Below are 17,218 nucleotides of genomic sequence, written 5' to 3' on the forward strand. Positions count from 1 at the left end.
GCACACCCCTTTAATCCCAGGAACCACACTAGTTAGCCATAGAAGCTGGGCAGTGATGGTGCATGCCTTTAATCCCAGCACTAGAAAGTAATATAAGGTAGGAGGAGACAGGAGATAAGCAGTCTGAACTGGAGTCTGAGGACAGAATTGACCTTTGGTCTGAGTCTTGGTAGAGGTAAGAACTCTCTAGTGACTGGCTGCTTTGCTTTACTGATCTTCAGCTTGAACACCAGTATCTGTCTCTGAGTTTTTATTACTTGTGCTACAAATGAGAAGTGAGTTCAGGTATGAGGACAATGGGGCTGGCGAAGGTGGATGAAGTAGGAGTTGCAGGAATCCTAGGCTGCCTTTTGGACTTTGCAGTGGAGTCCCTTTCTCATACATTCTCCCGTTGTATGGAAGATGCTGATGTAATGGAGGAGATCCCAAACCCATTTTTGCTTTCCCCATGTCCCACAGTGTCAACATGGGACTTGTAGGCAATGGAAAATGGGCATACAGCCAAGGTGGTCCCTGATGCTTTCCAAGTGGGCAGCCCTGGTCTGATGAGCCTTCATAGCTTCAGAAAATGGAGAGTAAGGCAAGCAGATTTTTATTTTGTAAAGACAATAATCCAAACAAGAAAAGAGGGTAGAAAGCATTGATGTCTGTCAAAAATTTTATTTTTGTCATTTCACACAGAATGATGTTAAAATAAATCCTCAGTAATATATATTTATATACTTATTTACTTGTGTCAATATTTACAAAAGACTGTGGAGCTCTATGAAGTCTATGTACACCCATGGTAAGGTGAACAGGCAATGTTCATTGAGGCACATATGTACACATATATGTATAATCTATGTACATATACCAGACCCTACTGACACAGGAACTCTCAGCTGCAGAAGTCCTGGGTGGGGCAGTGTTGGTGAGGCTGAAAGCTTCCAGGATATGTCAGCAAGAATGATAACATCTCTACATCCTGTGCAAGCAGTTACAGCTGGTGTCTAAATTGTCATGAAGCAAACAAATAGTTAAATGACTTCCAACTCCCATGAGTCCTCCACACAAGTCCCGCTCCGCCTTCAGCTCTTATTGGCTCTCTGTCTCTTATCACCATGGAGACCCAAGTTCCCTTTCAGCATCATCCTTAGGAAGCTTTGCCATCAGCCTTGGAGTTCCTTTTCCTATTGATCCCAAAGAGGCTTATTTATCTTCCTCTCCTCTTTGAGTTTTCAGTGATTCTTTAAAGACGGGGCATGAGGGCAGCTGCAGAGTCATGCATGAACAGCAAAGAAGCTAGTGGAAACCCTAATTATTCTGTGCTTGCATGAGCCTAAGTGAGTGGCCATTTCCACATTGTGTGTATAAATACACACACACATATATATTTATACACACATATATAATATATGAAATATATTATATATAGATATGTTCTCCAGAGATGGCCTATATAATAAGCACATAAGCACACAACAGCCCCACCCCCACTTGTGAACTTTATAGCTCAGTCTGTAATGGAAACAAGAGAATCCTCCTTGCTTGCTGACACCATTAATCCTGGCTGTTCCAAGATCACCCTCAGTGGGAGAGAGGGGTGCATGGATGCAGAAACCCAGGAAGAGGCCAATTTGGCTGGGGCATTGTTTGTTCAGCAGGCTGGAGCTCAATCATGGGACTTTCCAGCTTCCTGGAGCCCTTCAAATGAGGGAAGCATCCAAGCACGACAACAAAAGGAAACTGGGTCGCTGGCTCCCACGTGAAGGCAGAACTGGGGCAGCACGGAGCATGTTCAAGCTCTCAGGAGCTGAGACTCACCCTTGCTGGAGCCTCCCAGGCCTCTCTTCCTGCTTCCCTATTCCGGTTCTTAGCCTTGAGCGGCTGTGCTCCTCTCTAGCCTCACCTGGCAGGCCAAAGTCTCAGCTCTATCCTTCGGAAGTTCAGAAGTCAGTCACACTTGCTGCTAATAGGGAAAGTGTCTGCTACAAAACAATCTCTTCCCTAAGCTCCTCCTCTGCTTTTCCCTGCAGCCCGGAGTGTTTATGCAGTCAGACAAACAAGGCAGCACTGTCTAGGGAGTCATTTTCAAGGAGAAGCAGGGCTTAGGGGCCTCTCACAAGGACCCAGAGACAAAGCATGGAGTCCTCTGGGTAGCTACCTAAGGTCCTATCACCCAGTCACTTCTCTACTTCCCTTAATTATGTAGCTGCTGCAGCGCTGTCCACATTATTATGTAATCACACCTGCCCTATGCATCCGTCAGTAGAATGATGCAAGGGCTTCTCAGCTGCACACTCATCTGGAACACATCTGCCTATTTTAGGATGTAGAAGAGCACAGGAAGTTAGATGAGTTTCCATGCTGAGGCTCATGCAGGATGAGAGGTGACCATATAGATAGGCCAACTGCAGCACTTACCAGCTGGTCATGCCAAGTCAAGGTTAAAGGTGTCTACTGCTGGATGACGGCTCGCTTGACCAGATTGCCAAGCTTCTGGGAATGTGGGGAGACGACAGCCACTCCTGTATCACCTTGACTGTTTCAGATACTAGTGAGGAATCCCTCCCACCCACTTCCAAGTAGAGTACATACAGTCTCATGCAGGAGATGAGGCTGAGGACAATGTTTCTCTGTGAGTTTAACACTGCCAGGCAAAATAGCGAGGAGGGCATGTTTAGGCTCCCACCCAGAAGTTTCTTGAATGGTGTACACAGCTCATCCCCAAGAAGACAAGAGGGCTTTGGTTACTCTAGGCCTGGCATTCTGCTCCCACTAAATGGTCTCTAAATGGATTCAACTGCATGCTGGTTTAGTTTCACCAAAAAAACTCAAGAAATTCAAACCTAGGACACTTAAGACTGACCAAGAGAAAACTAAATAGACCAGCCCTGTGCCAAGTCTCCGAGCATTCCACTCCCCTAGAGCTACAAAGTTGGGTATAGCTTTTCTAATCTTGAGAGATGAGGTTACAGACAACCAAGGCAGACAATAAAGGATAAGACAGCACCTGGCCCTGGGATCACACCTCCCTTTGATCCTTGAGTCAGGCAGCCACCTGGCAGGGAAGGGACAGAGGCGACCCTGAGCCTGTTCTTTTGTTTGAAGCAATGCCTTCTGAATAGTCTCTTAAGCAGAAAAAGCACAGAACTGGAGAGGTGGAAAGAATGCAAAAAAAAAGGTCATGTTAAAATTCAAGTAAACGCAGCGTATTCCTTATAATGCCAAATTTATTCCACACTAGTGAAACTGAGAATGGTCAACATCCATCTGTGTAATGTTTGAAATAATGGCATACATAGATACATGTACTATACATATCTACACACAGGCATATGTATATATGGAACAACTCTAACAACTCAGGACCAATGAACTAAAACCTTTATTGACAAGAATCATGTTGTCTTTCTATACTTCTGGTAGGAAGAGGCAAGCAAGGGCATCATCTGATACTCTATGCTGTGCCCACATCCACTTTGTTGCAGCCAGCACCACTCAACCTGTCTCTTTGATCTGCTTCACCTCCGTCTCCATACACCAAGAACTGAGGTTTAGAAGTTTGACTCTGAGCCATGCAAGGTCTTTTGTGTTCTCTAAATGCTCTACTTAACTAAGGCAAGAGTTTATACTAACCTATTAAGGAAGTACTACTTTCTAATCACAAAGACTGAACCACACATTTTCCCATCTCTCCTCAAATAACCAGGATTGTAAAGCATACAGGACACTCTCCTCCCTGAGATTTCCCACGGTTAGGCTATGTAAGGGTGTGTGGAGCAAAGAAGACTGAGAAGGAATGGAATGGGCTCCTGGGGTCGCCAGCCCTCCCTGATTCCAGTCTGAACATGAATAGCTCACTTCACAGATGCTTCAAGAAAGGGGTCCTTTCCAAAACCCTGGGTGATATGTGAAATATTTTCACAGCTGCATCCTGCAGTGGGAGTTGGGGTTTATTTCACTAATGATATTCCCTGACCACCCTCATCTCCGTACCTATCCACCTCTACCCAAAGCCATAAGACTCATTTTGCTCTAAAGCTCCGATAGAGTCTCTGTGGTTGAGCAAGTCAGCCTATTGTGAAGGAGAGTCAGAGGACAATCCCCAAACCTTTTCAAGTAACTGATCCCAGGTGTCCACCTCAGGGCTATGTTCCCTCATATTCATCTCCCCAGAGAGGGCTGCAAAAGAATCAAGTAACGGCTTTTAGTGCATGGAAAGGACCTTCTATAATGGCTCAGGATGCTTTATTCTTATCTATTAGTAAGCGCTCTCCTATAGGCTTCCATTATACCTGACAGATAAACACAAAGTCAACAAGATGGGCTGGCATGAGGTCACTCAAATGCAAGATTTCAGTGCCTGGACATTTCTAGGGTGCTGTTAAAGAACTGGTAGTCAGGAAAGGCAGTGGAAGAGGGCACTGAGACACACAGAGAGGTGCACACCAAAGAGAGACGGAAAGAATGCCTTCTCGTGGACCTTCCTTGGGCGAACACTGAACCTCTGTGTGTGTGTTCATTTCAGAAGGAGGTCAGACCTCGGCAGACAGGAACCATTCATGCGATCATGTGGGAAGAAGAACTACAGAAATGCATGAGCAAATGTCCAGAGATCAAGGACGTTATCTGATGAGCTATAAACTGTCTATCACTTTTCAGTCCTGAGAGCAAGGTTTTTGAAAGAGCTATTGCTAAAGAAAACAGTCACTATTGCTTTTATTGCACATTTCCTTTTTAAAAACATTAGACACAAACTATGAGGGATGGAGCTGAGTTCTACGGGCAAAGGAAGCAGAAAGAAGGGCAAAGGAACTAGGGTAAGAGTTCTCTTACCCCTCCTGTCCCCGCTTTCTGCTCCATGGGGGCTGGGGGGACTGATCTCAACAAGGGCCAAGTCTGAGGGTACAGATGATAGTCACAACAACTACTACGACAGCTCCCAGCATATGTCTCCTGCTGGTTGACTCAGGTGGCAAGTGAGGATGTTAAGGTCATGAGTTTGAACCTGGACAACGGAAAATTTATCAAGGCAAAAGGAACCTCTATTGTATAACCAGGAGTAATAGCCTAGACATCAGACCCTTTTCAGGCCAGGTAGCCATTGCATCCCACACATGAAGATTGTTATGACAGGTGAAGCGGGGTTCACAGGAGAGCTCTGGGTTCCTCCTCCCGTCTAGGTTAGCAAGTCAGAGCACTGGGCTCTCCTTATGGCCTTTGCATGCTGTTCATAGTTTTCTTTGGGGAAGATCCGTTTCTACCTCCTCTCCACCACTGCGACTGGCACTGAATTCCCGGGCTGAGGACCCTCAGAAACGCAGCCTTTTCTCACCAAGGCTTCACTCTCATACACCTCTGAAGTTCCAGGAAGGCACAGAGCCTTAACTAGATTAAATTTGGGTTCCTGAATTAAATTTAACCCATGAAAACTTGGTTCTTGATGAATTTACTCAGAAAGCCTACAGCTCAGTTACTTTTTCTCCCTGACAACTTCATTGCCTTCCTTTTCAACCTCCCAGAAACCCCAACTTTTAAAAAATCTGAGGCCACAGAGCCAACTCATGAAGTTAGGGTGGAAATTGACATATTGCTTTGGAAACACAAATTCCAGTGTATTAAATGTACAAGTTGTGGGCCACATGTCCATTCTCTGCTCCTGGTGCCTCCTCTACAGAACCCTGAAGGGAGGGTTAAGATAACCAGGGCCATAGGAGTAGAGCCCACAAAGTTTGGTCCAAGGCTGGATCAACTCCTAATTTTCATTTTAGATAAAGCCTTTGCCCAAATGCACTCAGTCTCCACCTGATCCTATTAGCAGGAAGAAGCAGCCCCCCAGAGCTCTAGGATGCTGGGTAATCTTACCAAGTGGTTAAATCTAGTGTTAGAATAGAGGATAAAAATCAGGCTCTCTAAAAATTGTTAATGCTTCTTTAGCCATAGGTTAATGTCCTTCATCACATTTTACTTCAGCTAAATTGGTCTGCAATTTTATCAAGGCACAACAATTGAATGGGGGGCCAGGCTTCCCTAGGAGCCCTGGTGGGAAAGCAGGGGGGAGGCATGCCTAAATTGAACACTCATAGATGGGGATCAAGAGTTGACTTCATTGGACTTGTGCCCAAGAGCGAGTGAAATGCCATGAGCAAGAAAAGGTGTCTGATTTTAGGGGCTAAGCCTATATAGAGAATGAATTTTCCGACCTGGCTTCAGACAAAGAGGTACTTTGGGAGGCTGGGTAATAAGGTCTTTGGGCTCAAAGAATGTTGGGATATTTCAACCTGATTTAGGGTTCAGAATCCTAGTTTTCTGAGCCATCACTGCTCCAAAGGAATAGGGACAAATCTGGAGATTTGAGTCATCTGTGTGAATTACCTCTGGAATAAAAAGTATATCGGGGAAGTCTATATTAGGTTGCTGGCGCTCATTTCACACACCCTGCACCCTGAGTGCTGTTTCAACAAAGGTGAAAGGTCAGGCCAGGAGATTGCAGTGCTTGATGCAGTGGCCCATCTTTCTGCTTAAAACCTCAGGAGTTCGGTCTCAGGAATGAGGCTGGATGTCAAAGAAGATGCTCCTTGGAGAATACTGAGGGTTATTGATATGGGCAAGGAAAAGCAATTAAATCTGATCCCTTGCCTTTGCCCATCAAGTTTTAGATGTAGAAGCATAGGCATGGTCAGTGATTCAGTGTCTAAATTTTGTGAGTATTATTGGGCATAGGTACTGTTTTTTTGTGCATCTAGTATAATTCTATGTACTATGTATATATGGTGAACTTGTGTGCAGAAACAATGACAAAGAATCATTTATGTATTTTGTATGTTTATCCATTGTTCTCCAGTTGGATTTATATATTTTGCACATGAGGTTTATGTTGTGCATTTGCACATGTGTTAAATACACCCCTTGCAGATATTCTGTGTTGGTATGCACATTCTATGCTTGGGTGGCATATGCATGTTTTGTCTACCTTTTATGGTTTTATATTATTTTGGACTGTATATATTTTGCACATATGTCACATATTTATATTTGTGTGTGGCAATGATGTATCATTTATTTATGATGCATGTGTGTGCATATTTTATGGTTCCCTGGTCAAGGATTGTGTGAATAGGTAACTTCCCCTGACCTACACTTCTGTATGGGTTGCTTTAACCTACATCCAAAGTATGTCCCTCCCACCCCACGTCATTAAGTTCAGCACCACCTCCCACAAAGGAGAAGAAGAGAAGCACAGAGGCTTTGTGCCTGGCATGGGATACCCTGCAGTCACCTGGGGATGTGGGTGACCAGGAACTAATGAGCACCCTGGACTAGCACCCTGAGCTGGTGCCCCCCTCCCCTAGGTACCAACTAGTGAACAGTGATGCCTGGGTTGGAATCAATGCTGAACACCCTGACTGTGATTCAATGTGTTTGGGGAATTAAAGCCACTGTGTCAAAAGGCAAAGAAGCCCAGCACGAAGAAGCAAAAACTGTCCCCACAACTCTTCCTAGGGTCAACACATTCTCTACTTTGAGGCTGTACAGCTCTCATTCAGACTTTACCTGTTCTTGGGGTGGGGGTAATTCTTTACCCATCCCTTGGTTCTTTTTTTCAAAAAGGTCAGCTCTTACTACCAGTGTGCTAGGGAGAGAGTGTGACTTTAGTAATCAAAATGATTCTTTGGGCCTTGTAGGGAATCCATCCCTTGGTTCTGGAATTTGGAAATTTCCACCAATAGGAGGCTTCCTCTAGATCAGCAGAATCTGGTTCCAGGGAGTTTTACTCCTTGGTTTCAAAGTAGAGGATCCATCCTAGGGACAGGTTCATGAAAATGATGGATGCAGAGCCAAATGATAGAGAATCAAACAGAGGAGAGGATAATAATGGAGATGATGAACGAGACGAATTGTAGAGAGGAGGCTTGGCCCAGGATAGCTGGAGCTGTGAGGGCTGTAGGACCCTTGTGCACTCAGTAAGACAAGCTTCAGCCATGGGAAACTGAAGCTGCAGCACATGGAGGGCAGAAAGACAATTCTAATGTCTAGGAATCCATGAACACTGGAGTGTGTCTGAGGCAATGACAGCAAACCCAGGTCCAGTGGGTTTTACCATACCCATTGGGCTTCTGATACAACCAACCCACCAAGCAATGGATTTGCTCCTGAATCTGTACTCCAGAGAATGAATATATATATATATATGTGCATGTATATAATGTACATATACACACTTTGTGTATGTATATATATATTCTAGTGCACATAGTCAAACACATGCATAAATTGCCCTGTGTCAAAATATTGCATAAGCTTATACAATGTTCAAATGCAATTTTCCTATAGCTTACTAGAGGAACACATGAGAAAGATAGATAGCTGATATATATTTATATACATTGAACCCACAGATCTGCCTGTCCTCAGGATCAATGCCCTGGTAAGCTTTGTAGTCATGCCCATGACTAGACTAATTCCTAAGTTTCAGTCATCTGAGTGTTTAGACTCTGAATTTTCTGTTCAATTGTCCTGGTGTGGCAGGGTCTTTGCTCCCATTGAAATAACAGAGATGGGCAGGCTTGAGGGCCAGCCAGAAGTTTTGGTTCCCCATTCAAATAGTCAATTTGCTTTTCCCTGATGGAGGGCTTTTGCCTTCTGATGGGGAAAATCCCAGTTCAATACCATTCCAAGGCTATTAATACTCTATGTATGAATACTGTATAGGATACTAGGAAAATAGATTATCTTCAGTGTTTTAAATATTGAAATTCATGCAGTGAACACCCATGCAGCTCTGTTGCATGACTGGTATACTCCACTGCAGTGGAGTGGAGCTGGGCCACACCATCAGGAAAGCAGATGTCTGCAAACTCCAGAGTAAAAGAAGAAATCAAATATGTTCTGTGACCCTGAAGCTTGCAAAATGGTATCTGAAGCTGAGAAGTCCCCAAATTAGGTAGCTTCTCCCCATAGGCCTAAGGGAACAGATGTAAAACTTGACAACTCATATTTGGTCATATTAACTGTCCCTCCCCCACCCCCCTGGACTTCCATCACATTGACACTGCAGAGAAAAAGCAGAATGCAGCATTTCCGTTACGAAACAGAAGCCTCCGGAGCATCTAGTTGGCAACTGCAATTCACAAACCTCAGCCTGTGACACAGAAAGTAATTTCAACACACAAGACTGTCTGTTCCTTTCACTGCAAAAATGGGAATGACCTTTGGAGTAGTCACCAGAACTTTCAAACTAGGCCATGATGGTGTTCCTCTGTGAGGGGGTAGGTGGGCTGAAGTGGGCTGGTATGGCGTGGTAAGGAGAGTGCACCTGCCAGGTGTGTTTGCATTTAGTTAGGAAGTTAGGATGGTGTTTATGACGGATGGTGTGTGGGCTATGAGGTGGTCGCATTGTGCCAGTCTGAAATACTGGCTCCATAGGTGACTCCCATCTTTGGAAACCTGTAAGTCAGTGATGAAGATTTCATGAAAGTCATGACAAATATTCTGTGTTCTAAATCAAAAATCAAAAGGTCAAAAGTCACTTGCACAACTATTGCTTTCCATGCAGAACCAGATGCACACTGTAGAACACTGACTACAATGCAGGTTATTATGCAACATCTGCATTAGTCCTGTTGAGCTGTGAGTACATTAATAGGTTTCATCAGACATCAGTTAACATTTTGGTAATATTCACATAGTTTGTGTTAGCCAACGTACAATTGGCTGTTTTTAAGTTTTCCTCTCTAAAGTCCTCATTACTGTTGTTTACTCCCTCCTGTATCTCCATGTAATCAGACTTACTTATGGTAGAGGCACTTCTACTTTTCTTTAGGTCAGGGGAGGATGGGATCTTTGGACAGCTTGTCACTTGCAAGTACTGGGCCTGCTCCTCTCCCTCTGTCTCCCGATGGTAGAAGTAGTTGAAATTAGACACTATGACAGGGACTGGTAAGGCAATAGTTAACACACCTGCAATTGCACACAGGGATCCCACTATCTTTCCCCCAATGGTAGTTGGAACCATGTCTCCATAGCCTACAGTTGTCATGGAGACGACTGCCCACCAGAAAGCATCTGGGATGCTGGGGAACTGGGAATCTCGCTCATCAGCTTCTGCAAAATAGACAGCACTAGAGAAGAGGATGACCCCAATGAAGAGGAAGAATATCAAGAGGCCCAATTCCCTCATGCTGGCTTTGAGGGTCTGACCTAGAATCTGCAGACCTTTGGAGTGTCTGGACAACTTGAAAATCCTAAAGACTCTTACCAACCGGATGACACGGAGAATGGCCAGTGACATGGCCTGCTGGCCTTGCTGGGCGTCCTCTGGCTTCTCAGCTAATTCTGTCCCCAGGGTGATAAAGTAAGGGATGATAGCCACAATGTCAATAATGTTCATGATGTTGGTGAAGAAGCCAGCTTTGCTGGGACAGGCAAAGAATCTCACCAGAAACTCAAAGGAGAACCAGATGATGCAGAGAGTCTCTACGATGAAGAAAGGGTCAGTGAAGGATGTGGACTGCTGGTACCCGATGGTGCTGTTGGAGTAGGTGTGGAAGGTCACCCCACTACCATGCATGTCCTCATTCTCATCCCGGAAGATGGGCAAGGTTTCCAGACAGAAGCTTACGATTGAGATCAGAATGACCATGACTGATACAATGGCTATAATCCTGGCAGGCCCTGAGCTCTCAGGGTATTCAAAGAGAAGCCACACCTGTCTCTGAAACTCATTTTCGGGAAGAGGACGCTCTTCTTCCTTGATGTAGCCTTCATCCTCCCGAAACATCTCCATAGCTTCTTCTCCTAACTCATAAAACCGGATTTCTTCAGAGAATATATCTAAGGGCACATTCACAGGTCGCCTCAACCTGCCCCCAGACTGGTAGTAGTACAGAATGGCATCAAAGCTAGGGCGGTTACGGTCAAAAAAGTACTCATTTCGGAGGGGATCGAAGTACCTCATCCGCTTCTTGGGGTCCCCTAGGAGGGTCTCTGGAAACTGGGCCAAGGTCTTTAGCTGAGTCTCAAACCGCAGGCCTGAGATGTTGATCACCACCCTCTCACAGCACTCATGGTCTGCCTCTGGGTCATAGGTGTCCTGTGGGTGTCCAGGGAGGGCAGCAGCCTCATCCACTGGGTCTCCAGTAGCCACTGTCATAATTGGGGCTGGGGAGAGTGCGTTGCTCTATGCCTTCCAGCTGCTTGCAGCAGAGAGCTCAGGGTGCTGGTAACTGGGCCCCAGGAAACACAGAAGCATTAGTCTGCGGTCCTGCAGGAGAGCCCTAGAGCCCCCTGAGAGCTGGAGACACAGTCTCGCTTGGCTGAAAGACAGAGGCAGGTAAGGATGTGTGAGATGCCCACTCACTGGCAACTAGACACGAACTGTGCTTGATGTCCCCCATCTCAGCCAAGACTTCAGAAACAAGGCCATAGCACCACCCCTGCCACTGTAGCTACTTTGCAACTTGTCTTGGGATCAGTGGGGTTCAGGGAACAATCTTTCAAATATAGAATGGCCTGCACTAGGGGCAGGTGGCCTAGACAGGCTCCGCATTCTGAGACACAGCTCCATAGGAGGAGGAGGAGGGAAGGGAGCCCTCTGCCAGGCACTGTGCTAATGTCTTGCCAATACCTGCACCACAGGAGGTACTCATGGTAGGGTGTTTGGGGCCTGGGTCTTTATCCATGATACCACTCCCAAAGACTCTATATGGCTGTTATTGGTTGATTGGTTTACCTGGTCAGGCAGGAGCCTGAGCTTCTCTTCCTTGAAGCAGGTCAGATGCCACTAGATACACAAACAGGCAGCTCAACTCCCCGTCACATCTTCTCACTTGCGCTGGAAATAATGGTGAGTCATTCTGAGCAGGAGGGCAGGCTCCAGGTCTTGGAGGTGTGCTCTAGGACTGGATAGAGCTGGAGGGATAGTTGGATGCCTGGCAAGGGGCATTCAGGACTTGAGAAGAGTGAAGCCTGGGTCTGAAGTCTTTGGAAGGAAGGAGGTAAGATGCACAGCTCAGCAAAAGCCAGAGTCCTCCTGGCTGTCCTCGGGAGGTGTGACGTTGCCTGGAAAACACAGCAGAGAGGTAGAACCCAGGGATCTCAGATAGCTGAAACAACACTTAGAAGGGCTCTGGCAGATACCCTCTCTGCAAGTGGCAAGTCCCCGTGCCTACTTTCCCCTGTGCTAGTGACAGAGAACTGCCCTGCACCTTGCTAGCCTCTCCTGGGTAAGCCTTTCTTCCCATCAGTTTGAAGCACTTTCTCCCCCTTAGTCCTCTGCTGCCACCAGAGTGACCCAGCTCTCTCCACCCTGGTGTCAGAACACCTATCCCCGAAGGGGAGGCTTTTCCTCTCTGACCTTAGCTGTGTCCGGTGAAGAAGCGAAGCAATCCTCCCCCAACACACACTCTTTCCCAGCCAGAGAGACCCTGCACACAGCCAGATCGCCTCAGTAGAATGCTGGATAGCTGGGGTCGCTGAACTTACTCTCCCTCCGGGATCCCTGGGCCTCAGGCCTTGCTCTGGGTTGGGTGGCATTTGAGCTGGGCAGGCGCTGGACCACCGATTTCTTCCCACGAGAAAATCACTCACATCTCGGCAGGGAAGCACAGAACAAACGCTCAAGCTGCCTGGCAGGCTGCAAGGCGGATTGGCTTCATGGAGAGGGGGAGCCTAGAGGAAGCTGGCTTCCGGGCTGGCCCCCCGCCGACCCAATCCTGCGGGCCCCAGGGGCGGGGAGGGGTCTGGGCCCTCTCCATCGCCCCGGGCTCCAGTCGGGATTCCGCCGGGCGCGCTCCCGCCGGAATCCGCACGGCTGACCAGAGGTGGCCGGCTTGAGCGTGCCACCTTAACCCTTTCCTGTGCAGTGCGGTGGGCTCCCGCTGCGGCCCCGAGGACAACCTATCTAGTGCCTGCAAGGTCCAGCTGAGGGACCATCGAGGCTCGTATTGAAAACACAGGAGCCTGAACTCTAAGGGTGCAGAGCAGGCTTCGCCAGGCAGCTGCCCCAGATCTAGCTTCCTCTTAGGCAAGGGGGCTCCGCGGCAGCCCACCACCCAGGCCAAGTGGAAAAACAGCGACTGCAGAGAAGCCTATTTTACTCCGTTGCCAAGAGGCAAACGCAACCAGGAGGACCCAAGTGACTCGCGTCCTACCCACCCACTATTTACCAGACATGGCTATGCAGTCAGCTGCACTTCCCATCACCCGCCACCTCCAATCTGCGCCCTCCGCCCTATGTCACGCACAGACCGCAGGGTCCCCGAGCCCATTCCATGCACTCTTCTGAAGGGGCAAGTCCCCCCTCACCCTGCCGGGGCCGGCGCAGGTCCATAGCCCTCCAGGTTGACAGCAGGGGTCTGAATCAGCTCGCCCGCCCAGACTACCGGGGTGCCCTGCAGCTCTCCTGAGCGCTGCAGCCGGGCAGGGATGGAAGCACGCGCAGCCTAACGCCGGACACTGATTTACCCTTGCGGATGGGTACCCGAGCCTCCATGTTCCTGGGTGACAGCCAGGGCAGGCAGAATCCGGGCAGCGGGCGGTGACGGTGGTGGCGGCGGGGTGCGGGCGGCCAGCCGGGAGCAGACTCTGCAGTCCCGCGGGCGGCGCGTACGGAGCGCCCGGCCGCCGCCCGCAGCCGCACCGCGCCGCACCGCGCCACGCAGCGCCGCACCTGGCCCCGCAGCGAACTCGAATTAAAGGGACCGGCGGGGCCAGAGCCGGCGAGGTGTGTCGCTCGTCGCCGCCACCGAGCTGGCCACCGGGTTAGACCCCGGTGTCCCCGACCCCTACCACAAATAAAACACCCCATTCTATGTCAGAGCGTCTGTTACCCACCAGAACTCCATGCAGAGCTTAGCTGGGTGCTGCCTGGGCCGGGAGAGGTGGAGAGGGCACAAGTTGAGGAGCTCTTGAGAGCTTCTTGCCAACATAATGAAGTAGGAAGATGAACCGATCAATACTAAGTATCCCGGGCCAGAGGCGGGGATCCAGCCCCGAGGGAGATGTATTTCTATTATTAAGATGCTGCTAGACCGGATCTGCAGACCCCAGCGCCAGCCCTCCGCCCCGGCGTTCTCCTGCTCCCGCGTCCCCTCCTATAGCCATGAGCCCCACCTTGATCTTACCCAGCCCAGCTTTGGCTTCTCAGGGCAAAGCGGCAGGTGCGGGCCTGGCTGCAGTGAGGCAGAAACTCACCGCTGTCTTTGCCCCCCACCGGGTGGGGGTTGGGAGGACCGCAGAACAACTGACTGCAGGGCCGGCCTCTAGCCTTGCTGGCTTCCTTTCCCTAGGGCTCTGGATAGAGAAGGCTGGGGGACACACAGTTGCCCTTGGGAAAGGCCAGCTTTTGGCCCTCTCACAGACCTGACAACACTAGCTGGCCCACGTTGTTGTAACTGAATTTGGGGGTTCAGCACCCTGGGGGGGTAGAATAGGATACCCTCTGTTTCTGAAAGAATTTATGTAGGAAGTCCTTGGTTTAGTTGGGGATGGGAGTGTCTTAGGGGTTCAGGCTGGCTTGCAAGCTATGCAAAAGCTCCAAGCCTTCATTAGTTCAGTTCTGCAGGCTCCTGTCAGGCACCATAGAGGTGCTCCACAGAGGAGATGAGTCACAGAGCTCTGTTGTTCAGAGTGGCTCTAGTGTGGGACAGACTCTTCCTGGATCCTACCTGCTAAGACAACCCTCAGTATGAGAAGCTCTGAAAGCTTTATCTGAGCTCTGAAAGCCTGTTTCCCTGCAAGGAATGGTTCTAAGGGATGGGGTTGCTTCCCAGTGGTAGTTTGTAGAGTGGGGTTTAAGACTGGGACCCAGCCAGGCAGCAGTGGCGCCTGTCTTTAATCCCAGCGATCTGGAGGCAGAGGCTGGTGGATCTCTGTGAGTTCCAGGCCAGCCTGGTCTACAGAGCTAGTTTCAGGACAGCCTCCAAAACAATACAGAGAAACCCTGTCTCGAAACTCCCCGCCCCCGCCAAAAAAAGAGTAGGACCCTACCTAGACCTGCAGGGAGTACTCTGAGAAGGCAATGGGCTTAGAGGGAAACTGACGACTGTTAAGACCCTACTAGTTTGGCTTCTGACTCCTGGAAGATGGGCTATGAAGATGGGTAGCCAATGAAGGATCCAGTCTCGCCTGGGCGTTTTGCCTCTCAAACTTTAATCTCTGCCAGTTATTGGATAAGTAAATTTACTACAAAGGTGGCAACCTGTCAGTGTTAAATTGCATATGAAGAGTTTATTATGCAACAATCACTAAATAAACAATGTTTTGCAATGTTCTGTCCCTCTGATCTCCTAGCCTTCAGTTCATTTCTCCTTGTACCTAACCACTGGTCTGTGTTTCTTGTTCTTCCTGCTTCTCATGGCCTCAGCTATTCAGCAAAAATACTCTCCAATGCTCTGCTATGTACTCCTGGATGATTCCCCTGAGGGTCTCTGTTTCTCCTATTTGTTATGCTTATGTCCACTAGATAGTGTGTATGTATTTTCATTGCCTTACTTGTAGAACAAAAGATGTGGATAGCAGAAAAACCTTGTGGGAGAATTCATAATAATGTTAACTAGTGGCTTGTGCTTAATTTTTGTCAGGTGCTATGCTAAGCACCTGTGGCCCAGCACAACATTCAGTTCTCATAGTCTTCTGGCTTGTCTGTCAGAGCCATTCACTGGAAATGCAACAGAGGCAGAGAGAGGGGGAAGTCACCTGAACAAGGTCACTAAGTGGTGGCTCTGGGCCCTGAATCAGATCCTTGTGATTCCAGGGGTCTAGGGATCCCCATTCTCCATAGTGTGTGTGTGTGTGTGTGTGTGTGTGTGTGTGTGTGTGTGTGTGAGAGAGAGAGAGAGAGAGAGAGAGAGAGAGAGAGAGAGAGAGAGAGAGAGAGAGAGATTCCATTTCCCTGTGGGGATTTCCTCTGGCCCCTCTGTTGTCTCTTCACTTGGCACGTCACTTTCTCCCTTCTCTTTAAAAGCTGTCCTAAGTGCGAATGACAACTAATGAAGGCAAAGAAGAAAATGTACACTAGCTTTTACCCTGAAGGGTGCCTCTTTGGGTGCATTTGACAGTACTGGGGCTGGGATGAAATAGCAGGAAAAAACATGGGTCCAATTCCCAACATAGGCACTTGTTAGCTGTGAGAACTTGAGCAGCTATCAAATAGTTTTGCACTTCAGTCTCCTAATCTACCCAACAGGAAAGCAAAGCTCTTTTGCAGTATGGTAAGGACTAAACTGGATATAAGGAGTGGATAGCTAACCAGTTTCACTGGAAAATTAAGTCAGAAAGGCTTTGGTCATCAAGTTTCCTTTCCAAGTCTCCAGTTCTTAGTTCTGGTTCCAAAGGAACAACCAGTGTGTCCCTTGTTTCTTTTCCTTGGTGAGATGACCTCCCTCAGCAGACTTTTCCTTTCCCTTGTTTTGTTTCCTGCTTGGGAGCTAGGCCTTGCCTTTAGGGAAAGACTATGGTGACCAGGGCAAGGTACGGCAAGTAACTATCATCATTAAAAGAAGGGTTTATGACAGAATGACAAACATGGTATGTAGTCACTAATAATTGGATATTAGACACAGAGCAAAGGATAACCAGCCTACAATCCACACCTCAGAGAAACTAGGAAAGAAGAAGGACCCTAAGAGAGACATACATGGACCCCTGAGAAGGGGAAAGGGACAAGATCTCCTGAGTAAATTGGGAGCATTGGGGAGGGGGGTGGAGATAGGAGAAAGAGGAGGGGGGAGGAGAACATGAAGGGATCAGGAATGTTTGGTTGGGAGAAGGACAGAGAAGGAGAGCAAAGAAAGAGATACCTTGATAGAGGGAACCATTATAGGCTTAACAAGACATATAACACTAGGGAAATTCCCAGGAATCCACAAGGATGACCCCAATTAAGAATCCAAGCAATAGTGGAGAGGCTACCTTGAATTCCCTTCCCTTATAATGAGATTGCTGACTACTTTAAATGCCCTCATAGAACCTTCATCCAGTAGCTGATAGAAAGCAGAAGCAGAGATTCACAGCTAAGTACTGAGCTGAACTCCTGGAATTCAGTTGTATAGAGGGAGGAGTAATGAGTAAGGGGTCAAGACCATGCTGGGGAAACCCACAGAAATAGCTCATCTGAGCAAGTGGGAGCTCACAGACACCAGAGTGACAGCTGGGAAGCCCACATAAGACCAAACTAGGTTCCCTGAATGTGGGTGTCATTTCGGAGGCTTGGGCAGTCTGTGGGACCACTGGC

At 48.1% G+C, this 17,218-nt stretch overlaps 1 protein-coding gene across 7 annotated transcripts; it reads right to left on the bottom strand.

Annotated features, from left to right (window-relative positions):
* Positions 1-644: 644 nt before the first annotated feature.
* Positions 645-14,198, bottom strand: Kcna2 (potassium voltage-gated channel subfamily A member 2). 7 transcript variants are annotated; one of them, XM_040752080.1, is made up of 3 exons: positions 14,109-14,198; positions 11,717-12,045; positions 645-11,300 (listed from the first exon to the last, which is right to left on the bottom strand). In XM_040752080.1, the coding sequence occupies exon 3, from the start codon at positions 11,135-11,137 to the stop codon at positions 9,638-9,640; it is 1,500 nt and encodes a 499-aa protein (XP_040608014.1). In that variant the 5' UTR covers positions 11,138-11,300; positions 11,717-12,045; positions 14,109-14,198; the 3' UTR covers positions 645-9,637. The 7 variants fall into 7 exon arrangements, with proteins under 7 accessions (XP_040608014.1, XP_040608013.1, XP_040608015.1 ...); XM_040752079.1 differs by having other exon boundaries at positions 14,098-14,120; XM_040752081.1 differs by lacking the exon at positions 14,109-14,198 and adding an exon at positions 13,819-13,950.
* Between the last annotated feature and the right edge of the window lie 3,020 nt (positions 14,199-17,218).

The sequence above is a fragment of the Mesocricetus auratus genome, unplaced genomic scaffold, assembly GCF_017639785.1.
Source record: "Mesocricetus auratus isolate SY011 unplaced genomic scaffold, BCM_Maur_2.0 Super-Scaffold_100009, whole genome shotgun sequence".
Classification (NCBI taxonomy): Eukaryota; Metazoa; Chordata; class Mammalia; order Rodentia; family Cricetidae; genus Mesocricetus; species Mesocricetus auratus.

Excerpts from the sequence above, each read along its gene's own strand:
- Kcna2 (XM_040752080.1), bottom strand. The coding sequence starts at position 11,137 with ATGACAGTGGCTACTGGAGACCCAGTGGATGAGGCTGCTGCCCTCCCT.